Source organism: Scylla paramamosain, chromosome 10, assembly GCF_035594125.1.
Source record: "Scylla paramamosain isolate STU-SP2022 chromosome 10, ASM3559412v1, whole genome shotgun sequence".
NCBI classification, from domain to species: domain Eukaryota; kingdom Metazoa; phylum Arthropoda; class Malacostraca; order Decapoda; family Portunidae; genus Scylla; species Scylla paramamosain.
In genome coordinates, this window is record NC_087160.1 from 2,585,377 (window position 1) to 2,611,656 (window position 26,280).

At 41.9% G+C, this 26,280-nt stretch overlaps 1 protein-coding gene across 4 annotated transcripts; it reads right to left on the reverse strand.

Moving 5' to 3' along the window:
• Positions 1–562: 562 nt before the first annotated feature.
• Positions 563–26,280, reverse strand: LOC135104076 (cysteine and glycine-rich protein 1-like). Of its 4 annotated transcripts, none has more exons than XM_064010989.1 (6): positions 26,126–26,280; positions 8,882–9,006; positions 7,988–8,142; positions 4,218–4,344; positions 2,213–2,350; positions 563–1,831 (listed from the first exon to the last, which is right to left on the reverse strand). In XM_064010989.1, the coding sequence occupies exons 2-6, from the start codon at positions 8,976–8,978 to the stop codon at positions 1,767–1,769; spliced, it is 582 nt and encodes a 193-aa protein (XP_063867059.1). In that variant the 5' UTR covers positions 8,979–9,006; positions 26,126–26,280; the 3' UTR covers positions 563–1,766. The 4 variants fall into 4 exon arrangements, with proteins under 4 accessions (XP_063867059.1, XP_063867060.1, XP_063867061.1 ...); XM_064010990.1 differs by lacking the exon at positions 26,126–26,280 and adding an exon at positions 22,233–22,359; XM_064010991.1 differs by lacking the exon at positions 26,126–26,280 and adding an exon at positions 15,419–16,076.

The following is a 26,280-nucleotide window of genomic DNA, read 5'->3' on the forward strand; positions in this document are numbered from 1 at the left end:
CCTGTAAACCATGTCTTGGTACTGTTTCATCTAGACAGGAACACACTTATATTATAACCTGTGCTAATTTCCTTCTTGTTTCTTGCACTGTAATATATATTTTCTAAATGTAATATATATTTTCCTTTAATCTTTTTAAGGTAGAATATGATACCTAGTTTTAAGTGAATGCATTGGCTGGCTGAAACCATCAGACATTGCCTACATAAAGCACGATGCATTCATCTGCAGGGATCATGTTGAAGATAAGCATGAAGGATATTCAAGAGATCTTGTGAAAAATGCAGTCTCAGTCCCTGCAGGTAAGGAGACTAAAGGCATATATTGTACATGCAGCACAAGGAAGTGTACAACAGCATTGCTGCACTTGCACTCAGTTAACTGGTATGTGTATTAAAACTTGCAGCATTTCATTTCATTATTTTAAGAAACTGCTATCACAAACTATACTACTAAATAATTCACAAGTACATGCTTCTTTGGACAATGAAGGGTCTGGTTGTGTATTTTCTTACACAGATGGAGTTGGTGGTGAGCACAGGATAAGAAATGAAAATTTAGATGAATTTAATAATTTATATTTTATTTTAGACTAATATGCACCATGAAAATAGAATAAAACTGATTGTGCTTCATGACAATGTAGTATTGGATACCCTCCAATGTAGACTCTGTTCAGTGCTGTAAGTAAACATTTCTGTGGCAAAGAAGCACAACAAAATTTACACACCATAGCAAAGGATTTGTAACAATTTTATTTCCAAAGAATGTGAACAAAATATAGTGAAAGCTTCTCAAGGCTGGCCATTTTGATTTTGTAACAATTTGATATCCAAAGAATGTGGACAAAATAGTGGAAGCTTTTCAAGGCTGGCCATTTTGCTACATGCAAATTATTTTTTGATGTTGGATTGTTTGCCAATTACAAGGATTTTGGGTCATACTTGCTAGTAAATCAAGCTTCCTTTTAGTATTTGTTGACTACTTACAATATGCTTACTTCACTTAATAGAACTAAGAAACTGACCATTACCATAGACAGTAGAGAGTTACACAAACAAAGGAATAACAGACATAGTAGCTACAGTGGAATGTTATGACAGGATATACAAGGCTTGTTCCTATCCTAAGTTTTACACGTCAAAACAAAGTTGATATTTTTGTAAATCTAACTTTTACATGTCAACCTAGAATAACAGTTTTCATGACAACTTGTGCCCTTATTTCTCTACTTCATAAAATTAATATATTTACTAAAAATCAACTGGTAAATAATTCCTCTTTAAACATTGGAAAAAGCAGGTACCATGAAATAAACATTCATTTAATGTTTTTATCTGTAAAATAGACATTTTAATAAGACATACTAACAGAATTTGACAATAACTTATCAACACATAAGTTATGCAATATCACATTCATATATCCAATAAGAACATGAATGATCCACATAGTAGAAGTTTCTTACTCTGAAGTTTTATATGTAAGTACACAAAGATACATTACCATTTAGACCCAATCTTGTCAAATACTGAATCTCCTCATTCCCAAAACCACTAAAAAGAACATCAGCATACAGTGATTTTCATCCTTATGTATGTACCTCATCAAAAATTTATTTGTCCTGTTTTATGTGCATTTGTTATATACTTCAGCTTTGAACGTCAAGAAACACATGCACAAGTTACAGAACTTGTCATAATACTTAACACTATGCTTATGACAGGTAAATGACAACTTGGATGGGAAGGGATGTAAAGTTTGACTTATGAAACTTTTGCAGAGGACCATCCCCAGTATCCTTTGGGTCCAAAGTTCTTTCCATAGCAGGCTGTCAAGAGAGGAAAAAGAACCATTATATTTCAGGAAAAGTATGTAGATGCAATATCACATTTTTAAAGATAGATCAATCTAGGCTGTACCTAATAGCTCTCATCAGGTTTTACTGTAAGATTTTAATTACTGGCAGTGTGGTGGTTAAGCGTGCTCAGCTCACACCCTAATTTATAGAAATGTTTTTTTTATTTATATAGAATTTCAGCAATTTCTAATAAATAAATAGTGCTCATGATATACATGTTTTATATTAAGAAAGAAACTAAGTGTGACAGTCATCTGATGAATCTTGTACACTCTTTCCAGGAGACCTCCAATTCCTGAAAAAAAAAAACACCTACACCAATCTAGATCTTCCTCCTGGATGAATACTCACGATTGCAGTAGATGTCCTGCTCTCGCTCCCGAACAGAGTTGGAATCAAGACACTTGTGACATTCACGACAGTTGAAGCAAGCCTTGTGCCAGGCTCCCCCAGCAGCCATCTTACGCTCTGCCATAAACACTTGCTTTGCTGTAAGTCAAAATACAGAGTTATTTTGCATGGTTTCACTGAATTATTCAACATCTATCTTTTGTCAATATTTCCTAATGCAGTATTCCTTCCTTCTCATTAGAGGGCAGTTAATGTTTACTGACAATGAGGCTCCAGCATGTAATGGTACTTACTGGCCACTGATGAAGAGTTAGTGCACTCATATCTTAATCAAGAGGTTCTGCATTTGAATCGAAGACTAGGCAGAGAAAAATTTGTTAAACTCTAAACTCTCCCCTGTATCCCCTTGGCAGTGAACAGGTACAGGACAAAGGTCAAGAAGTTCTATACCTTAGCAACCACATGAGTGAAACACTAGATATCCTTCATGATTCCTGGGGCTGCCAGACAGATACAGGGGGCCCTTGACTTACATCAAAGTTCCATTCCTACACATTATGTGATTTTCACTGTAAATCAGAACTCATAAGTACCAAATTTGCTGGTGCATTAGATGCACTTTTTCCCTATAAAAAGTATATAATAATTATCGTGCATCTAATGCAATTGTAGTCCAGACATCTAGTGTGAGGCAGTAGTACACTAAGTACAAATATTGTTACTAATAATATTACTACTAATAAAATTCTCTCTCTCTCTCTCTCTCTCTCTCTCTCTCTCTCTCTCTCTCTCTCAGATAAGGGTGAGGGGAGGTTGACAGAGAGGGCTAGAGGTTTAAGACAACATGGAAGAGGAAGGAAGAGGAAAGGAAAAAGAGGAAGGGAAATAAACATGGAAGCAGAGTACATAGAGCACATAAATGGAGGAAAAGTGAAGGAGAAAGATGGGAGGATGGGGAGAAAGTAGAAAGAATAAATATAAGCAGCAAGGATGAGGAGTGAGTGAAGAATTAGAGGGAGAGAGGAAGTATTGAGAAATAGGTATTCTCTTTTCCTCTCCTGCACTCCTTTCCATTTTCCTAAATCCATTCCCTTCACATTTATGCTCCTTCCATCCATTTTCATTGTCATTCCATCTCATTCTATTCTGAAATTCTCAGTATTGATGTGTGTATGTGTGAGAGAGAGAGAGAGAGAGAGAGAGAGAGAGAGAGAGAGAAGAGAGAGAGAGAGAGAGAGAGAGAGAGAGAGAGAGAGAGAGAGAGAGAGAGAGAGAGAGAGAGAGAGAGAGAGAGAGAGAGAGTTACTAAATAGAATGACATGGAATAACAAATAACAATGAAAATGGATGGAAGAAGTATAAATGTGAGGGAACAGATGGAGGAAAATGGAAAGGAGTGCAGGAGGGGAAAAGAAAATACCTATTTCTTAATACTTCTTCTCACCCTCTTTAATTCTTCACTCACTCCTCATCCTTGCTGCTTATATGTATTCTTTCTACTTTCTCCCCATCCTCCCATCTTTCTCCTTCACCTTTCCTCCATTTCCATCCTCTATGTACTCTCCTTCCATGGTTATTTCTCTTCCTCCTTTTTTTCCTTTCCTCTTCCTTCCTCTTCCATGTTGTCTTAAACCTCCGACTCTCTGTCTCACCTCCCGTCACCCTTATCAGAGAGAGAGAGAGAGAGAGAGAGAGAGAGAGAGAGAGAGAGAGAGAGAGAGAGACTTTGTTTGCATTCACCAGTGTACAACTGCTGTCTTCCTCATATAGCCTCATACAGCACCACATGGTGACACAACCACAAAATGCTGTAGGTCAAGGACATCGTAAACTAAGGACCCCCCTGTACTGGATTGTAGGAGCTCATGTCATGCCTCCAACACTTTGCTTCACCTTCTCAAGGTTCATGATCCTTATGTGCAATCAGAACCAGGACATGCATGCACCACATCTGGCAATGCCAATTACCCACCTCTCATCACAGGGAATAATTGAATGTACTTACAACATCTGACACAGTAGTCTGCTCCACCCCACTTGGGCCGAACCGGCTTGGTTGTTGGAGCAGGTTCCTTCAAGGGAGCTATGTAAGCCTCCATGGTGGCTGGAATGTTGGATCTTGGAGGGCCATTCTGTAACATTACAATGTGTTGTGTGATATTTACCTTATTGTAGAAAACAGCTTGTATTGGTTCTAGCTCCATGTTCCTCTGTGCATACCTGCGCTGGCTTCTGATAGGTCCCTATATCATTCCTATGCTTTGTAAAACACTTCTTTCCTAAATTTTTGCTAACATTTTCCATGATAATTTCCTATAAGGGAGTTAGTAGTAGACACAAAGTGGCATGCATTACTTTAGCGGTGAAACACGTACATGGATGAGGAATCCTCAGTTCCCCGACTCAGTTCCTTTTAACCAGCTTCTGCTTCTATAATATAAAGAATTCAGTGGCATAGGAATGTTCTTTCCTATGTACAGCAGTTTACTACTGTCCTGCAAAACCTATGGCCATCCCCATGAGGCAAATTTGTATGATCTGGCCCCAGTCTTAACTTTTCAACATTTGTAGATTTCCCCCCCCCATGTCATGAAACTTCTTGCAAAGGAATTTTCAACTCATCACTCCTAAAATTCACAATTAATTAACCTGGGTCATCACATAGTAACTATGGTCTGATCATTTTATCCTGAGCATTTGGGCATTGTCCTTTCTGGAGATTTCCCAGCCTCCAGCTCTGCCAAACTTATACCAACATACACCCTTCATGTCAGGTACTTACTACTTCAAAATTAAAACAAGCTGTAGTATTACACTGTAATCCTCTTAAAAGCTGATGTTGTATATGTTTATTTATTTATTTTTTTTTAGTTTTAACTGCATTTTTTTGCAAAACCACAATATTTGGCAGCATTTCCTCCCAGTGTTGTCATGTCTCTCTGTCAGGTCACACTGTCAGAGCGACTGTGTCAATCCATTGGTCACTTCCTCTCATGTTATGAGAGAGAGAGAGAGAGAGAGAGAGAGAGAGAGAGAGAGAGAGAGAGAGAGAGAGAGAGAGAGAGAGAGAGAGAGAGAGAGAGAGAGAGAGAGAGAGAGAGAGAGAGAGAGAGAGAGAGAGAGAATCACTGACACAGGCTCTAATCTGATAATTTGCCTAGTACAAGGTTTGGCAGCTTCACAGACCGGGAAATCCTCAGAAAAGACAATGCCTAAATGCTCAGGATAAAATGGTCAGACCATAAGCATCAGCTATACTGTAATTTTACATATACTCATATTTACACTTACATAAAAATTTTAGTTTACTGTTTGCAACTTATTTTTTCATCTACTCAAGGCTCATAACAATCCCCTAGCACATATAGGTGTGCTCAGAACAGGTAATGCACCACATTCTGGGTATCATGCTATAAATGTAAAAAGTAGACCAATATTTCACTCAATAAGGAGCTGAACACGTCACTTATAATGTTATAAATCACAAGTGCAATTTCATTAAATTTAAGACTCAAAATTCATTTGTGGCAAATTGTGTGTTGGCAGGCAAAAGAATGAGTGAGACAAAGGCAGGACCCAAACAGGAGCAGACTGGGGTTGTAAACAAAGGACAATCCTGAAATTTTTTTTATAAAATTTCATTAAAGAGAGGAATATTTCACATATCAGATATCATAATACTGTACTTGTAATGTAGGGATACATGAAGTTAAGGACTTTACATCCACTTTAGACATTTCTAATTGACCAAGACTGCAGTTGAAAAACTAGCTGATGAAACACACACCTTCCAAGCCTTACATGAGACTATTCCTTAGGGACTGAGGGACATTCAGCAATTGACAATTACTGTCAATCATTAAATACCTTGAGTAAAGTTTATAGTAAATAAATGAACAGGTGCATGTGCACCACCACCAAAGCTGGATGTGATGCTAATGTCCTCAGATTCTTTACTCATCTCCCTAATGAACAAAATTGTCAGTGAGGCTAGACAAGGACACCAAAGCATGGCACTGTCAGCCCATCAATTTTAACAACTGACTGGTTATTGGTCACTCACTCTCTACAGGTCAATTTTGAATCTTTAACTTTGTGCTCTCACTCCAATGTTTGAAGTGCAGTGCTGCATTACCTGTTGACTGACATGCAGACCTACTTTCTGATATTTGATGATAATTATGAGAACTGTCCATTTTGTGTCTTTATTTACAACCACAGCCTATCTTTTCAGCTTGTTGGCAGCCTTTACCTTTTATCTTGCAACACAAAACTTGCAACTAGTGAATTTTTAACTTACAATGCAACAACAAATGCAGCACTGTTTTTTATGTTCAGTGAAATACTTTAAATAGTATGGATCTAGGTTGAGGTGCAACACCTGGTGCTGAGTATACTTGTGCTTAACAAAGTCTTGAGCTAAAAATGAAATTGGCCAGTCAAGAAGTTCCCAACAGCACTTTTCAGTAAAGCTAGGGACTGCTGCTTCTATTTATTGCAATGGATAATCTGCTCCTTTCAGACATTAGTTCATTACAGGTGAGACCATAAATAGTGGCAAGTGCTGCAAAGTGCAGCAACATTTGATCAAGGTCATTTTGTCTCTACTGTCTGGCTGGTGAGAACAAATTTAAAAATATCGCTCAGATTCTGAGAAATTGTGCTTGCACTTACCCTGAACAACTTTCACCACCCACAACACACAGATCACTGACAGTTAATCTTCATAGCCTAGCTGACGGATCAATGAAAAAGTTGCCAAATAGGTAATTTTTTTAAATGTGTTCCTGCCAGTGAGAGTGTAGCTTGATCAAATGTTGTCATGCTTTGTGACACCTGCCACTATTTATGGTCTCGCCTGTAGATGTTTACAGAAAATTGTTGTTATTTGGGGCAACATGTGTCTCCGAGTCCCTCGCCTGCTGGGAGTGGCCTGCCTCTGGCCAGGAACACCTTCACTGAGGCAGCCCCATCTCATTCTGGACCATTGGGATGCACAGTCACATTGCAGAACAACTAGTGTCCAGCACCTAATAAGTTACCTCTGTCCCTATTTTTTTTGCATTATCAAACAGAAGTAAAAACTTATGGAGTGGAGACGCTCAAGCAAGGGATGGGTTGTCTCAAGCTGTTGTCCAATCACTGAAGGTGTTTCCTGCCCAAGAAAACCAACTCAGCCACAGGGTTTGCAGTAATATCTTGCCTCACAAACAAGATTCTGAATCTCTCCAGAGTTTGGGGTGAGGAAGCATCTGCCAGCTCTTGAATCAACCACACATCCTCCTTTTCCACACCCCAACCTATCTCCCTCCCCAACTCTCTCCTCTCTCTCTCTCTCTCTCCTCTCTCTCTTCTCTCTCTTCTCTCTCTTCTCTCTCTCTCTGTCTCTCTCTCTCTCCTCTCTCTCTCTCTCTCTCTCTCTCTCACTTGTATATATCAAATGTTAACCTGAGATGATCCAGCTAAGTAAAGAGGGAGTTGAGCTTATCAGTGTGGACACCAGGACAGAAGCAGCAGATTCAAACTCGAGTTTGAAACATGAACATATTAAGTTTTTACACCCTCTAGCAAACTCCAACCATCCCAATCTACCTCTTTTCATGGCCACACTAATACACTCAATTTCCTCCCTCTGCCTACTCTTGGCTCCCTTGAACACAGGTTCAGGTTTCAGTGCCTGTCATGCCTAAGAGAACATGGCTAAAAGTCAAATTAATTTTATTTACAATCTGATAACTGAGGAGCCTTTAATAAAACTGGGATATACTTGCTGACCTGATATTTGCTTCCATCATCCATAGAAAGTACACCAGCCCCGACTCCATAGCCGTAACCCTTGGGTCCAAAGAGGCGGCCATAGCAGCTCTTGCAGTACATCTCTTCATCATGTTCAGTGAAAGTGCTGCTGTCCAACAACTTGTTGCAGTTAGCTGAAGCAAAATAACATGTACATCAGTAGATATTAATGATTAAGTTGGATACAGAGATAGTCAGCTGTCTCCACAAGAAAGTAGTGCTATACTTATCTCTCCTGAATCAGTGAACTTTGACATTTCCTTCTTCATACACATTACTGCTTCTAGGATCTTCAAAATCAATGCAGTACATAAAAAGCAAATTTCAAAAACTTCAAAGGACAATGACAAACTGAAATAACAGGTTGTAGCGAGAAAGAAGGTGGGTTTCTTCTGGTTGCATCCAGTAGTACAACAAAACCACCTTTCTTCATTTCAATTAATTAGCTTTTATGCTTTCATGAGTTATAGTGATAGGAACCCTTCAAATTTGTATAATGGTTAAGTGATAAACATTTCAAAATATTATCATGTAAAAGGAAAATCCACATCATCATGCAGTGCCTGATGGTCACTGGTTATGTTTCTCTGAAAGTGTTTGTAGATAAGGTAATGGTGAAGACCTTACACTACTGGACAGAACCCATCAGACTCTGACCTTACCGGGCAAAGTCTGCCTGTAGTATACTACTCCACATCACTTGAGGCAGCTTGGTCTGGCAGTTTAGGTCATTTCCCTGCTTCTAAAGTCACATCCTGGACCACCTCTTACCCTCCCAGTTTGTGTATTGAACAGGATATGGTAACAGTGTTTGCACATCAAGCACTGCCAGATGGTGTGGACAGGCCTCAAAAAGAACAAACAAATACTAACCACACTTGATGCACATCTTGTGATAAGGTCGACCAAGGACGATCTTCTCCTCGGCAAAATACACTGCCTTCTGGCAGCGAGGACACTGGCCAGGCATCTTGGCTTATGAAGGTGTGCAGGAATATCTGGGGAAGGCAGGTGACAATTATGACAAGTGAATTACAAAGGTTTTTCGTTACATGGATTGGTTAGTGATAATGGAGGCCCTTGGAACACAGGTGCTAACAATGATAAAATAAATAGTCTCCCTGTTTGAGAGATCATCTCCTAATATTTGCATTACCCATACAAATGAGCAAGATGCTTGTAAACAAACAGCACATCTAGGAAGAAAAGGAACTGGTAGATAAGCCAAAATCAGATTCACAGAAATCCTTAACAAGATTCATTAGTATTGTATGTACACACTAATGTTCAATAAAGAAGAGAGAATCAGTCAAGCTGGATAAGAGATTTATGTGGAAGCTTGAGTCTAGCTAATGAAGGAGGACTGCAAAAAGGATTCTTTACCCTATTACTGAAACTACAAGTTAGGCATTCTTCATGGTCATTATTTTCCCGTCTTGAAATAGTGAAAATAATAATATATTTTATTCTCGAGATTCAATAAAGAAAAAGCTAGATAGTCCCCACAAGTCAGTGATTACTGCTGAAAAGATCACAAGACAGTTATGACCATGACAATAAAATATTCATGTGGGTGGCTTGTAATAGATGGGCAGCCGAAAGGTGTATACAAATGGTACATTTGTAGGCACAAGAAAGACACTGTGCGTAAGAAGAAAAGAGAGTGCTGCAGCTCCTTATCTTAGACAAGCACGTTTCGGTTGTATAATTCCGAGAAGCAGCATCGAGGTTCCCAACATTTTGAAAACATGACTAAAGATTAGAAGCCGAGTCACGGCGCCACCACGAGCTCATGCGACTCGGATTTGCTTTACGACCAAGGGTGACTCTACATTCCTGGTGACGCGATTATTTATTTTATTATTATTATTTTTTTTTTCAGAGGATGAGTATTTACCTTCCTTGAGACTCCTCTGCTAAGAGAATGCGTTAATTCTTCCACTAAGGATGACTGTCTTCCTCCCTTGAGAATCCTGGATTAAGAGAAAGCGTTATTTCTTCCGCCAGACTGTCTCCCTTCCTTGAGACTCCAACGTTAATTAAGAAAGAGCGTTAATTTTCCCACCAAGTAACTGCTGTGTGCTGTGATCGAACTTTGGACTGCGAGCCAATGTATATGTCACAGAGCTGCCTGGGACTTCATTACCATAGCGAAATATAATAAAACATGTACTGCGTAATACTACACCCGCACCACTACTGTTACCAACACCCAACGCCATCAAAAACAATGGACAGCACGTGGGCTGCTTCCGGTGCCATCCACAACTGCTGTAATAGCCATTCAAATTAAGCCATACAAAAGGTGACCCCACTTCTACCGCCCCTTCCCTCTCCACCCTGCTGAGTGTGGTCATGTGGGCGCAGTGACATGTACGCCATTAGTGTGGCAACAACAGGAATGACGGACTGCGCTTCAACATACCTACCAGTTATCTCTCTCTCTCTCTCTCTCTCTCTCTCTCTCTCTCTCTCTCTCTCTCTCTCTCTCTCTCTCTCTCTCTCTCTGTGTGTGTGTGTGTGTGTGTGTGTGTGAGAGAGAGAGAGAGAGAGAGAGAGAGAGAGAGAGAGAGAGAGAGAGAGAGAGAGAGAGAGAGAGAGAGAGAGAGAGAGAGAGAATCCAGCTAAGTAAGGATGCAAGAGTGTGGTGAGGGTGGAAGGGGTGTTCATTTACCAAGAGTAAATATGTGTGGTCACAGTAACACGGAGAGTGGGCTGTGAGTGTGGTTGGGGAGTGGGGGGAGGAAGAGAGGCTGGAGGAAGGGAGCAGCACTCAGGTACACGAGAACCTGTTCCTCCATCACAGGCAAAGGAACACTGGAAGGGTAGGGAAGGAGAGGTAAGGGCAACTTTACTCTTCTACTGTCATAATTCACACACACACACACACTGCAATCAGCCAACTGACTGACGAAGTTATGTGCAAGGAGCACATAAAGACGGGACATTACGAGCTTGACTCAATCCTGTAAATATACAATTAGGTAAGAACACGTGAACCCAAATAAAACACTGGAGATACCACTAATTTCTAGGATTCCACAACACAGCAGGCCACTGTATGAAGTGTGGTGCTGCAGACCCAACAGCTATTCATTCAGAACGGAAGCCGTGACAACCTAAACTGAGACATAGGTGAGAAGCCTCGCTCCTACTGACTGTGAATGCGGTGTGGGACGTGGGATAGCAGCGGCAGGGAGGACAGGGGCGGTTGTGGTGGTGTGTGGAGTGTATGAGGGAGGAAAGGAGGGGGGTTGAAAGGTTGAGGCGGTCGGCGGCACACAGGGGGACCTACTAGCACTGTAGTCCGTAGGAGGTAAAGAAATGAGAGGAAAGGAACGTCTTGCTGGCTGGGAGTGTTGGAAGGAATGGTTGTGAAATTTAACGGTATGACAACACCGCGGTACACGTCGGAACAAACAGAGATGACGAACAGTATTTTTGGTTCTAAGGCCCGTATTCAGAAATGCTTCGCTCTTTCATGACTATTCTTTAAGGCTATAGAGATAAGCAGGATTCCCACGAGTGTTTCTCCTCTCAATAATGTAGAAATCCTGTTGTCTGTCACTATAACCGTGAAAATACCCTTAAAAACATATATAACTTCAACTATAGCCTTTTGATTGAAAGTAGTCAAGGTGCGAAGCAGGAACGTTTCAGTATATGGTCATAACTGTTCTATTCTCTCGGTTTTCCTTGATATTGGGGTGGCCGCTTTGAGCGTTGGTCCCAAGGCTTTACACAAATTAGCCGCGCAAGGTTACGGGGGACTCTGATTTCAACATGAGCCAGAATACAAGTAACTGTCAGCTGCACATTAGTCTTGGTAAAACACGCTAAGTGGCTCACCTTCCGTCAGTGTGTTGGCGGGACCGCGTGGGGGAACCTCTCGCCCTCAACAAACAATGACTTCATAGTGACATCACCCTTCTCTCTCTCTCTCTCTCTCTCTCACACACACACACACACACACACACACACACACACCCTACCTACTCAACACTTCGGCATTTCTACTTCCTTTCATTATTTTGGGATCACCTATGACAGATTAATTTAGCTTACCCTCACCTGATCTAACCTAACGTAACTTCTGACCTTGTTTAACCCATCCAGAAAAGCTAGGTGATTGCTTAATGTCAGGCCATAATATACGTTCACCTCTTCACATGTTCCTTCTTGTAACTGACAGAATGCACAACAGTTCCTACTTCCTAGCAAATATACTGCAAAATCAATACATGCTCTCCTGATGCTTTGTACGACATTAACCAACAAATGCACAACCCTGTTCAGATCAATACAATAAAAGTTATCATTAATCTTAAGAGTACGGTAAACAAACAAAAAAAAAAAAAAAATCATAACATTAGTTTGGACAAATATTAGGCAGATAAGGAGCTCAAATAATCATAGAGCACGTATTGTAAACTACACACCACCGCCACGATTAGATATATTTGAAATTTTTGGACATGAAATCAGGCATAAAGACGTTTGGATCTTGTGCGAGAATCTATGAATATAATGCAACGTTAAGAACTATCAATCCAACAATGCTAGTAGTTGATGACGTGTGTGTGTGTGTGTGTGTGTGTGTTCGGCTGTACGTTACTACATCTACTATTACGTATGGTTGGCGGTGAGCGGGTGCGTGAGGGTGTAGCGTTGCATGTCGTGTATACAAAAGCGAGCTGCTCAGTATTCACTCTAAAAGCAGCAGTCCAGGCGATGGCAGGAATAAGACCTTCACTGACTTTGGCTAAGGACTAATCTATTGACGTCACGACATGTATCCTTAAGACTTTACTCTCTCGCCAGGACAATTTTTAAAGGCCATAGATTATACGCCGTGTTCCATGTGTTTCCTAATGATTTTAATTGTTAAACTATCACTAAATCCAAGAAAACACACTTGAAAGCTGCAATAGTTTACACTAGAGCCAATGAAAGTAATCGAGACCAAAAGATACCTCGGGTTTTCATGAGCATCTCTCCTAATGATCATGCGGTTGATCACTAGAACCATGAAAACACTGTTAGAACCACAATGAAAGTAGTCTAGATCAGATGCAGAGGAATACGGAATACGGTACTCTTTGAAGTCGGAGAGTGGAGGTACAGAACTGATCGTGCGGACAACTGTGGATCACTACAACCATGAAAACACCCGAGCCAATGAAAGTAGTCTTGATCAGATAAAGAGATGTTTAGGAATACGGTACTGTCTTTAAAGTGCGGACTATTAACCCTTGAAAACCACAATAGATTTTACTAGAGCCAATGGAATTAAATAGTAGAGATCAGACGCAAAGACGTTTAGGGATACGACAGTGTCTTCTAAGAGGGCGAGTTTACGCATAGTAGGAGAGGTAACGCGACAACGAATATCCTTTCCCTCAAAACACACACACACGGTAAAAAAAAAAGGGCTATCATTACAGCCATTGTACTGCGCGGTGGACGGAAAACAATCCTCGTAATACAGAGTCACGCCCCGAGACGACCTCTGCAAAACAATAGCACCTGTGGAAAGGGAGGGAGGAAAGAATTAGGGAGGTAGGGAGGTAGGGAGCCACTTCTCTCTCTCTCTCTCTCTCTCTCTCTCTCTCTCTCTCTCTCTCTCTCTCTCTCTCTCTCTCTCTCTCTCAATGGTTATCTCACGTAGTACAACACCTGTGCCCACAACACGAAACTTGGTGTTGGGAAAAGGTACACCACCACTACTACCACCACTAACAACAACAACAACGTCGAAAGGAAATGTGTGGGAGGTGATGGAATACTGTGAAAACATTTTAATGTTTTGTAATGTGAGCGTGAGAAAGATTTATAATGGCCATATTATCATCTAACGATCCATTTCCTGGAGGGAACCTTGTCGGGTTTAAAAATTGACTTTTACTTAGAAACTAGTCGTGGATGGATTCTTGTGCATTTTGAGTGACAGGTTTACTTGATAAATAACATCGAGAAAATAAAAGGAACTATGGATGAGGAAGCAAGCAAAAGGTGTAAAAAATAACAAAGAAATACTAAATCTGAAGATTCCTTGTGCATAGTGGGTAAAAGTCGAAAGGTTTACTTGATAACCTCTAAGAAATGGAGATGAGAGAACAACAAGCAGTGTTAAAAATTACGCAGACGAAGGTTTCCTGCATGTTGTGAATGAAAATCAAAAGGTTCACTTGATTGTTAACTCTGGGACGGAGAAATAGAGGTGGCTTGGTAAAGGTAAGGAACAGTGGATGAGGCAACAAGTAACAGGCTGTGAGATATTATTGAGTAGACGTGAAGGTTCCTCGTGCATTGTGAGTGGAAAGCAAAAGGTTTACTTGATTTAACCTCTGGGACGGGGAAACTGAGGTGGCTTGGTGGAGGTAAAGAATGGTGAATGAGGGAAAACGCAAAGGTGGTGAGAATGAGGCTTCGAGTTGGGCAAGGAACAGCGGATGAAGAAACAATACTGATGGGGAGAATAAAGCTTCGAAATTTTGGTCCGTATTTTCAAATATTTCGCGCCTTATCTCGACTGCTTTAAAAAAAAAGCCCGTAACGTGGAAATCGTTACGGTTTTCAAGGTTGTTTTCATGACTATGGTTTTCAAGGTTGTTTTCATGATAATTGTTTTCATTACTCGAGACGGTTTAGCAACAAGTATGTATCAAATAAAAAAAAAAAAAAACTCATAAGAACATGACTGATTTTTTCTAAAGCCTTTGAAAACAGAGAAAGAAGTTTCCAAATGCAGGCTTAAATAACTGTTTTGCTATCAAGACATCACAAAGTGTCTTCCACCTACTTTCGGGTTAGATAAGCTCACCTCACCTAATCAAACCCACACCAAACAGCAAAGGTGGATGACTTTCCAATGGCCCCTACATACAAGCTTGATAACCGTATTTTCAAACGTCTCGTCGCCTTACCTCGATTAATTTTAATAGGTTGTGATGAAAGTTACTGGGGTTTTCAGTCATATTCTCCTGATCATAGTGAAAGTTTCACAAAGATTCTGCATCATTATAGAGGGAAAAGCATCCATGGGAAATCAACCAGTCACCTCTGTGGCCTTTGAAAAACTGTCTTCATGAGCAAAAAAGCGAGGGTGGAGGTGACGGCAAAGGTGAGGAGAACATGAACTTCAGTGGCAGAAAAACAATGCAGGCAACAAAATCACGGCAATAAGAACCCCTGCGCAGCCAAGCATTTTACAAGTAGTCTCACGACACTTCGCTCACTATTGTTGTGTTCACCTTGTGTCTTGTGTCTTCATCACCAAACAAAAATCTGCCACTTGGAAAAAAATAAATATCTCACAAGTAATATATATATAAATGTCAAACAATTAAATTAATGCAAAACAATTCCCTGAAATCCTGTGAAAACTGCGGGATGGTCATCTCATGTTACCTTCTCTTACGTGTATGAATGTATATCGTATGACACTGCCTTGGCCGAGCAGAGCACCGCCCAGCAGGCCACAGTAGGCCCACAAAATCTGCAAACCACTTTTGCTTCACAACTGTTGTGGCTGAGGGCAGGGATACGTCGAAGCATCACCAGGCCAGCTCATAACTCCCACAGGCGTGCCGGTGGGCGGCTTAATAGTTTGTGCAAAGAAAAGTAGGACGCCAAACGTAATGACTGACAATTCCATTGTGGTGCGAAAATGCAGTGTGGGAAAAAAGCAATGATAGCACAACCAGCACGGTGCTGACCGAGCCTCCTCCACCCACACGCAGCGGTCCAGTTCAGCACTGCCAGGTCCAAACACTGCCACCGCCACACCAATCAGTGGGTGTGGAGCCAGCCAGGCACAGCAGGACCCGCTGTGACACCGCGCAGCCGTGCAGGGCGAGGCACTACCAGGATTTCCCCCTCACGCACTCATGTAAACACTGTACTCATGTTTCTTCCCGAAGATTCTTCAGGCCATAATAGACCTCTCATTTATGCTTGTAGTTTAATTTTGGTTCTTGATGAGACCGTAAAACAAGTGCTCCAACATGACGATCCAGCAATTCCTGTACGACGCCGCCACGACACCCATCCTTGCTATGCACCGACAGGCCAGACAAGGCACGTGACAGGCCAATCCCATGCCATTTGACTGTCTAGTAGGATGTCCGTCCCCCCCCCTCTCTCTCTCTCTCTCTCTCTCTCTCTCTCTCTCTCTCTCTCTCTCTCTCTCTCTCTCTCTCTGTGTGTGTGTGTGTGTGTGTGTGTGTGTGTGTGTGAAGGACCACAAGACTTCTTTGGCCTCTCCTTACACCTGCGTGCCGCGGCGCGTCAGTCTGGTGCGAGAGCTGGAGCAACAAGACTACTTCAGCACTGCAACAGAATGGTCAAGGAAGACAAGGCCAAAGGAGAAACGTTCGCAAGACCAAACAGTCGGCGTCCTGCAGTCTAGAATCTGATGAAGTGCCTCGCCAGACCAGCATCGAGCTGACCGCCGCCATTCAGTATAAGGCGGCCACGGAACTGCGACAGGCAGAGAACAACGTTTTGGAAAAACGTGTGCCAGGGCTCTCGTGATGCCTAGAGGCTGCACGCCGGAATGGGAGAGTTAATCAAGATGCAGAGACGGAGAAGTTGTGAAGTGCGAGGCGACAGAGGAAGCAGAAAACAAGCAGAGTTGACTGGCCGAGTGACCAGCTGAAAAAAGATGGATATTATCACACCGTAATTGCTTGAGACATTGGATCAATAACTCCTGTTCTACAAACTGAAATGTTTTAAAGTGTATTTTATCAGTCTCCACTAAGAAACAATAGCTTTTTTTTTTACATTCACGTATCTAAGTACACACCTACTGCTGCTGCTACTACCAACAACAACAACAACAACAACAACATTTTTCTTCTGTTTACAGAGGAAACCACCACCACCACCACCTCTCCCCCCAGTGTGCCAGCACATTACAAAATGCCAACATATCGGAAGCCCACCGGACGTGCATCAGGTCTGAGTTGCGGCGCTTCACGCTCCAATAATGATCACGTCATTTAGACATTTCCTACTCTATTAATTTGATCCATTAGATCTTCCGTTTATTCCTTCTTATTTAACATCACGATTCTCTCTCTCTCTCTCTCTCTCTCTCTCTCTCTCTCTCTCTCTCTCTCTCTCTCTCTCTCTCTCTCTCTCTCAATCCCTCGGTACCTTCCTCTTCTTACTTACCCTTCCCTTGTTCCCCTTCTCCTCTCACCATCTTTTTTCCTTTTGTCCCCTTCTCCTCTCACCATCTTTTCTCCTTTTGTAAGTATCCCTCGGAAGAATCTAGACAAAATCATCACAAACATTCTACGTGCGTGTATACGAGTATTTGTTGGAAGACTCAAAACCTCTGGGAAAGGTAACGCATGTAAACTTTTCTATGTATAGCAACTTATGAATCACTGTTGCTATGTACTATTCTGATGCCTCAACTTCTCATTCAGTGTGTGTGTGTGTGTGTGTGTGTGTGTGTGTGTGACCAGGATGTGTTGGGAGACAAGAGGAGGGCCTTGGCTGGGGTGAGCTTATCGAGCTACCACATGGCCAGCAGACGCCCTGAAGAGGCCCCATGTGGTCCGCGGCACTCGGCAACACGTAGGAGAGACATCTCCCAGTGCACGTGGCCTGGTTATTCTGAAACGTTTTGCTCTCACCACGATTATTTTCGAAGATCACAAAGCCAGGTTCTGTAGACCGTTTCTCCTGTTAATAATGTAGGCATTTTGTTCATCTGTCACTAGAACCATAAAAAAACACCCTTAGTGTAACTTCAAGTAGAGGCTTTTAAAAGTTGTGGAGCTGCGGCGCGGAAGTATCTTGAGTCACTATATACCAGCAACCCAGCCAGTCAACCAGCCACTAACATTTAGCATGATGCCTAAAAGTTGATAATGACCGAACCTTCCCTATTAGCATCCTTTTACTTGTATTAGGGTGTCAGTCAGTCAGTCTCTCTCTCTCTCTCTCTCTCTCTCTCTCTCTCTCTCTCTCTCTCTCTCTCTCTCTCTCTCTCTCTCTCTCTCTCTCTCTCTCTCGTAAAATAATTTAACAACTAAATCTGTATCTATTACATTCCCTATATCAATACCTTCCAACATAAGGCAGTATAACAGTCTCAAACATTTCATCATCCTATCTTACATTTCAACGGGCTATAATGCAAATTATCGGGAGTTTCCATGATTCTCGTGATTATATAACAAGAATTCAATACCACTACAGTAGTAAAGAACACTCATGAGAACACGGCCTTTGAAAATACAATAGTCTAGATAGAACAAAACGTTTAAGAATACAGACCATATTCTGTTCAACACATCAACATTGTATTCAGGATTCTAAGGTGTCCTGCATAAGTGAATATCAACCTTGAGTGTCTATAATGCTTATGAGCGACTGGGTCTCTCTCTCTCTCTCTCTCTCTCTCTCTCTCTCTCTCTCTCTCTCTCTCTCTCTCTCTCTCTCTCTCTCTCTCTCTCTCTCTCTCTCTCTCTCAAACTAAATATACACACCATTTATCTAGGAAATGAGAGAGAGAGAGAGAGAGAGAGAGAGAGAGAGAGAGAGAGAGAGAGAGAGAGAGAGAGAGAGAGAGAGAGAGAGAGAGTGTGTGTGTGTGTGTGTTTAATTAGCTCTTCAAAAACACACGCCACACCTCAAACTTCCTTCGGGAAAACACGAACCAACAATTGAACCAAATAAACAAGCAAGCACGCATCTAAGGAAGCAAACAACAACAACAGCAAGTACAACATTCAAAACAACGGATGTTATAACGTACTCCTCCCTTCATCTGATACTTGCTCTCCCCCCTCCCTTTCCCCCCTCCTTCCTTCCCACTCCCACAATAACCAACGGTCGATTTGTCAACTCCCCTCTCTCCCGCCTCCCTACCCTCTTCCTCCTCTCCTACCACCACCACCACCACCATCACTGCCTTTACCGATTTTATTTTCTCCTCTCTATTTCCCGTTACTCGCGCCTCCTTCCTCCTCCCCTTCTCACTTTACCGCTTCACTGAGTTCACTAGAGTGGTGGCGCACACGTGGTTCCTGCTGTCTATTACGAGAGGAAGAAATGAGGGCATAACTACACGAGTAATTTGTCATTCTTCCTAGAACTTCCTTGGTGTGAAGATGAAAAATGTAATCATAACAAGAAACTGAAAATCTTGAGCATTTTCATATGAATTGCAGGAACTATAATCATGAATGAAGGGAATGCATGAAGTTACAGAAACCTAACATAGAAAATACGACTGAAATTGTGGGAAGATTATAATTTGAACAAATTAAACGCATTCAAAGAGCTGAGGAAAAAAATGGACTTTGGCGGAAGAAAAAAAAATGGAAATGGAGGTGGTTAACTAAAAGGTAATCTCTTAACACACACACACACACACACACACACACACACACACACACACACACACACACACACACACACACACACAAAGAAAACAAAGGATAAACGGGTGCCATTGTAATGGCTATTACCCCGAAACATGATCTGATTTAGCTATAAATGCAATTACAATCATATTCGTTACCAAACATCGCGGAACAAACTATAAAGCCAATCGTAATCGTGACTGCTTTTAAAATCCTGAGATAAATTCCCTCACATACCAAGGTTCATTCATCCTAGGTACTCCCTTCGTAAGAGACTCCAATCCCTAGTCTTCACCAACAACTAATGACTCCTTCCCACAACTTTCATTTGCGGTTACAGTGTAACTGTGGCTGTCGGTTAACCTTCCTTGACTTGGGTTCGTGTCCTCAGCGATCTCAGGCATTCCGGTCTTCAGTTGGACAGTAACACTTCCTAAAACCCAAGGTAATAGATGAACTTGACTAGATCTCTCTTGGGTTCGAATCCTTGGTGAACTTTCAAGCATTCCAGTCTTCATTCAGTTGGACTAACATTTCCCAAAACCCGAGGTGGTGGATGAACTTAATTGATCTTTCTTAGATTCGAATTCCTTAGTGAAATATCAAAACATTCAAGAAACGGTCTCTAGCGGACCAATAACACTTTTTTTTTTTTTTTTTAAACCCAAGGTAATGGATGGGCCTGACTGATCCGCATGGCGCAACGAGCACTTACGGGAGCATCCAGAGACCCAAATCTAGCCCACCGCGACCTCAACTACAAGAACTACAAAAAAAAAAAAAAAAAAAAAAAACGAAGATTAATCCAGCGTGACAGGACCCTAAACCGTCAACCTTCATGATCATTTATGAGGGTTTCTTAATTCTGAAGAATGTAGGTACTGACAAGATTCCCACTCACCCAGTTCCTCACTTTTTGTTCCTTCCCTACCTAACCCAGGAAGCCGTACAGACTGCCTGGTTCAGCGACAGTAACCAGCTTGACGCAAGACTCGTAAGACGCTACCTGTCCACTCATCATTACTTGCTATTTATAAAGTATTACCTAAACCTCGTCCGCTTACTTTCCCTTATGGGATAATTTTCTTACTACTACTACTACTACAACGACGACTTCTACTACTACTATCATTGTAAGTAGTAGTGGTAGTAGTAGTTTATATTGGTAGTACAAGTAACAAACTCTTCGCCTATACATTCTACTGTACTTTATCTTGGGAACTAGAGATTTGCGCCTAACCAACACTTCTGGTTAAGGATGCCATCAACCACTCATAAAACTAGACCTAAATGGCCTTACCTTTAAACACTACATAATGACTTATTGATCTAGCGAGATTCATAGTTTCAAGCACAATTTTTCTTTTTCCAGAGCTAATGTTCAACCACCGAGAAACCATACGCAATTTAATGAGCATAAACCTAACCAGAAGGTCTGCACCACTCATTCATTCATTCATTCATTTAGCTGCCATTGGTGTTTTTCGCAGACCTGGTCAAGTGATATAGCGCACATTAATTATTTTTTTTATTACTGTATTATTATTTACTCTCTCTCTCTCTCTCTCTCTCTCTCTCTCTCTCTCTCTCTCTCTCTCTCTGTCTGGTAACAGGAAGGATCAAGAGTTCCTCCCATAAAAGTTCCTCCATCTTAGCCATCACAAATCAACAAGCGATGCGCGAGCCAGTTGTTAAGACGCCGGTTGTAGACTCGGTTGTATTCTGAAACATTGCTCTCTCGCCACGACTGTTGTCAAAGGCCACAAGGATGATTAGCCGGGTTCGCAAGCGTTTCTCCTGTTAATAAAGTAGAAATCTTATTAATCTATCCCTAAAACTATAATAAAAAAAAAAATCTTAAAAACCCGTTCAACTTCAACTGAACAGTTTTGTATGTATCAGAGGTGGTGCAATGTGTTTCAAATATGGTTCATTCACGCATACATTGGCTGCGGTGGTGGTGCGCGTCGCTATCTTAACTAACCCACCCCGCTGATGATAACCACCTGTAGCCTTCACCACTAATTCACTAACCCTACTCTTTTTCTAACCGTCCCCTGACTGAAATGTAATACTCCTGATGTGATTAAGTATGACGTGCTTTGTTTCGCTTACCACCCTCCCTCCTTGTGTGTGTGTGTGTGTGTGTGTGTGTAAGAAGGGATCTGGCAGAACGGAGCAAAATAGTAGGAAAAAATGTCCACTAAAGCCAGCAGTCCAGGAAGAGAATAGAAGTCAAGAGCATATAAAAAGTGACGTCTTAGGGGTATTCTGTAGTAATACGCAGTACAATAACATTAGTAAACATGGGTAATTATTACATTAAATATGCACTTTAAATTTCCCGAAAACTAAACCTTACAATCGTTCATGGATCCCCAAAGAACACACCCTCGAACATCAGCAGGTCTCGTGCACTCAGTTCCTAGAAAAAGTCACTACGTGGAAGACAGCACAGCCACAAGCAAATCATCGTCACACACAGGGCATCAGAATTTTGATACCGTATGCAATACAGAACAAAGTGCCAATAAATAAATAAATTATAAATGAATGAATAAATAAAACCTTTGTGTAGACCGTGCATCGAAGTAACACAGACACATTATCATCTTCACACACACAGGACGTCTGAATTTCAATGTCGTGTGTAGTAAAGAACAAAATTACAACCAACACCTTAGTTAGTTGGTATACATCAGTGCACCGAGTAACAAAATGCAGAACACAAAATTAGGTCAGGTCACATACTCAGTGCGTCACACGTTTACGCGGACTGCCATATATCGATCCAGACCTCCACCGTGAATATTACATTACGCTCCCTATGGACACACCTGACTAGCGCGAGGCTGACACCTGTCCTGGATGGGACTGGAAGACTTGTGGCAGACACGGAGCCGCCAAGACGGGCACCGTGTGGGGCTTCGAAAACCAATGAGCTCACAGAATATTCCAGGAAGATGCTTCGGTGTACTAAATATGTGTCAGTGGTACTTATGTTTACTGCTGCTAATAACACACTTTCTTCTTACAAATTAGTCAGTCGCTTAACTAAAAACCAAATTTACATACTTAATAATCAACGAATATGGGAAGAAAGGAAGAAAAGAAAGAGACAGAAAAGGCAGTTTCGATTCAGAAGCTGTCATTATTCATACTAAGGAAATATATGTAATCTTCACACACACACACACACACACACACACACACACACACACACACCGTAAAAAAAATAAATAATAATAATAATAATAATAATAATAATAACAATAATAATAATAATAATAATAATAATAATAATAATAATAATAATAATAATAAAAGCATAGCTAATACGAAAAAAAAATGAAAAAATAAAAACGGGGTGGGGAGGAAAGTGATATCCGTAACCTAACACGCATATCATTTTGTGTAGCAACATACGTGCAGCGTTATAAGCAGCCGCGGTGACGTAACGCAACACGACCAGTAAACCCACAACAAGGTAAAGCTTGGTATGTACTCGTATCTTCCTTTCTGTAGTCATTTATTAGGCTTCCGCATTCGGCCTCACGAGAACTCACTCTCCTTCTCTAGGCCCTCCTCTCACACAAACACACGGTCACCCTGCATAGTAAACGTTGCCCCCGCCCACCCACCTGCTGCTTCCATATTCCGTGGAAAGGAAAAGAGGAGGGAGAGAAATTGATGAAAGTAGTTTCATGATTGGTGAAAGAAAAGAAAAAAAAAACGGAAGAATAGAACTAAAGAAAATAACACTTCACGAGTACAGATGGAGGAGGAGTGGGAGCAAGAAAACCACAGAAAATAAACGAGTGACAAGAGACAAAAGGGAAGCGAAACACGACACGAGCGAAGAGAGAGTGAAGCAAGACAGGAATTGAATTAAAGAGGAAGGGATTGGGAAGGAGAGAGAGAGAGAGAGAGAGAGAGAGAGAGAGAGAGAGAGAGAGAGAGAGAGAGAGAGAGAGAGAGAGAGAGAGAGAGAGAAGGAACAAGGTGACAATTTTATAATCATCACATCTCATCCGCCACTTTAGTCCGTGCGTCTTAACTTTGTACTATTGTTTGGTTTCTCTCAGAAACCTCATTGTTGCTGTGACACGTACGCGAGAGAGAGAGAGAGAGAGAGAGAGAGAGAGAGAGAGAGAGAGAGAGAGAGAGAGAGAGAGAGAGAGAGAGAGAGAGAGAGAGAGTTTTGCTGGTTTTCTATTTTACTTCGTCTCGATTTCCTCAACCTTAATACGGAATTATTATGATTCTGGGTGTATTTTTAGACTAAGACTTAAATCATTATCCAAATCCCCTTGTTTTTAGCAGCTTTACGATCGCTAAATCACCATATCCTTTCTGACTGGCCAGCTGTGCGTGAGGGGGCTCTCTCTCTCTCTCTCTCTCTCTCTCTCTCTCTCTCTCTCTCTCTCTCTCTCTCTCTCTCTCTCTCTCTTCAGTGTCACTGTGCATACGCGGTGTCTATGACAACAATGCCTCACTAATTATGGGTTTACCCTCGCAATATTAACAATAAGTTGTAATTACTAAAAAGAATAGCCAGTGAAAAGTCATTACCTACTTTAACAGGAAAACAATTCATGACTACCACTATATTAGTGTATCCAGTTTAAAGGACGAAAAATGTGTGTAATTACGTGGAATTATACATGTATACAACCACTGAGCTATTTATGCAAGAGGGCCACGGCCCTCTTGCATAAAATAAATAATAACAAACAAAAAGGGGTTTGTCTTTGCATGCTGACGCGCAGCTGATGTGACAACAATCCAGCTTTCGCTACCTAAGGAGCTGACTGTGACAAGCGCCTTTCAACAAGATAATCTGCACATCACCACTTGCGTAGCAGTTTGTTCCATCCCTGAAACCTTGTGTGGGGAACTCACTAAGTACGTAAATTCTGAGGGTAACTATTTACCAACGACTGAAATTTGGCATAAGTAATCATTAGTACTATTAAACTGGAGAGAGAGAGAGAGAGAGAGAGAGAGAGAGAGAGAGAGAGAGAGAGAGAGAGAGAGAGAGAGAGAGAGAATAAACGATAACGACTAACACCACGGCTAAACTTGGCTGCTTTCCCTGGTGCCTTGATAAGTCTCGGCTGCACACATAGTTCATCACATCAGTTAATCCTAAGCATTCCAGGCAAGTTAAAAAAAATTCATGATGCACACCTCTGTCCATGTGAAGAGATAAACATTTATCACACCCATCTATTGTCAACGACGCAGCCAAGTGACTACCGGTATAGGGCGAAACATTACTGTGTATAGATAGGTGCTTTGATGTCCTATGAGAACATAGGAAAATAAGGGAAGTCTATATGAAGTTTTTGTTTCTTAAATTTACACTTTTTTTACACCCATAAAGAACATCACCCAGCGGCCACCCTGCCAGCCAGAGTGATAGGATGGCGGGATAGGCGCTGGCGCGGTCACCAGCGGTCAGGCTGCTCAGCTGTGGCAGACTTGAATGCAGCCCCTACCCGCTCTGACAACGGTTTCGAATTAGCCCCCCAGCACACAGGCCACTGAGTAGTCCTGCAGTTTCTATCTGGCGTTGCTGGCCGTCTCTTGGGAACTTAATATATTTAAATATTATTATAAAAACGTCACCATGCGCTTTCCAGGCCCACACCATTCAAACACCTTTAGATGCGGTAATGTTGAAGAGCAAGATAAGTATATAACTGTAGGTTTGTAGTTTTACCTAATACACATGTATTCACTACACAAGGATTAGTATACACTGGTATTCACATTCGACAGGTTTTGGAAGGCCTTACACCAAACCAATTAACTCATGGTGTTAACTCACACTTGGGGTTTCCCCAGCCAATGACAGCAGGAATTACACAGAAGCCTCACTCTGGCCAAGAAACCAAAAGTGCCGTTGTCGTTAAGACATCGCAGTAGATGAACTACCACATCATATTATTATACAGTAATTCCTCCGGGCCAATTAGTATACCCAAAACCAGTTATTCTTGGAGGTATGGCGTCAGAACTGGCGAGCAGCAGGGAACCACCAGGATCCAGGAACGACCCTCTACAATTTTATCCGGGAAGAACTTCTTAACTATGTAGATGACACGTCTTTAAGCACCAGACGTACTGATGCAAATTTTACACGTCCAGCCCTGACGCTACATCGAAATGCCACATCTTATGTTCCAACCCGCCCAAGGAACTCCAGATCCACAGCGGCGGTCTGTGACTCCTTGTTAATGTTTATTCTCATTCCCCTGCCGCTGGGCTGGTGTGCATACCTTGCCGGTACGTACCAGCAGGAATGAAGTGTCCACAGCCTGGAAGAAGGCGTACAATAACTGTACGTGTTAATGCCGCCTCAGCCAGAGGGCACACCATCCAAGTGGACATCCCGCACTGCGCCGCGGGCATGTAAACTTTACCATCACCACAACGCTGAATAATGACGTTGTGGTGAACACTTGTCGGAATCAGATGCACTTCACAACTTCCACTTCAGGTGTCATGGAGAACACATGTAAATTCCAGCGTGGATTCCTTTCTTCCTCTCCCTGTGCCTGGGGTCAGGGGCTGGTGGGGTTGCTACTGGAGGTGTCCTGCCCCACACACACACACACACACACAGGCCATGCCATTCACACACCGTGTCAGCACTGCAATCACTGAACAGGGGCTTACCAAATTACAGTCAATGAAAAACGTCTTAAAAGAACAAGCTACTGACCTCCCGTATGGTGCACCAAGAGCGAGGACAACTTGCTGCGACGCGGGACGCCACACAACTGATGTTGGCCTGCTGAAACTCACTGCGTCCTGCCGCGGCCTGCTTGCCTGCCCCTCCTCCACCTACACTACCAGTCCACCACCACCACCCCGCAT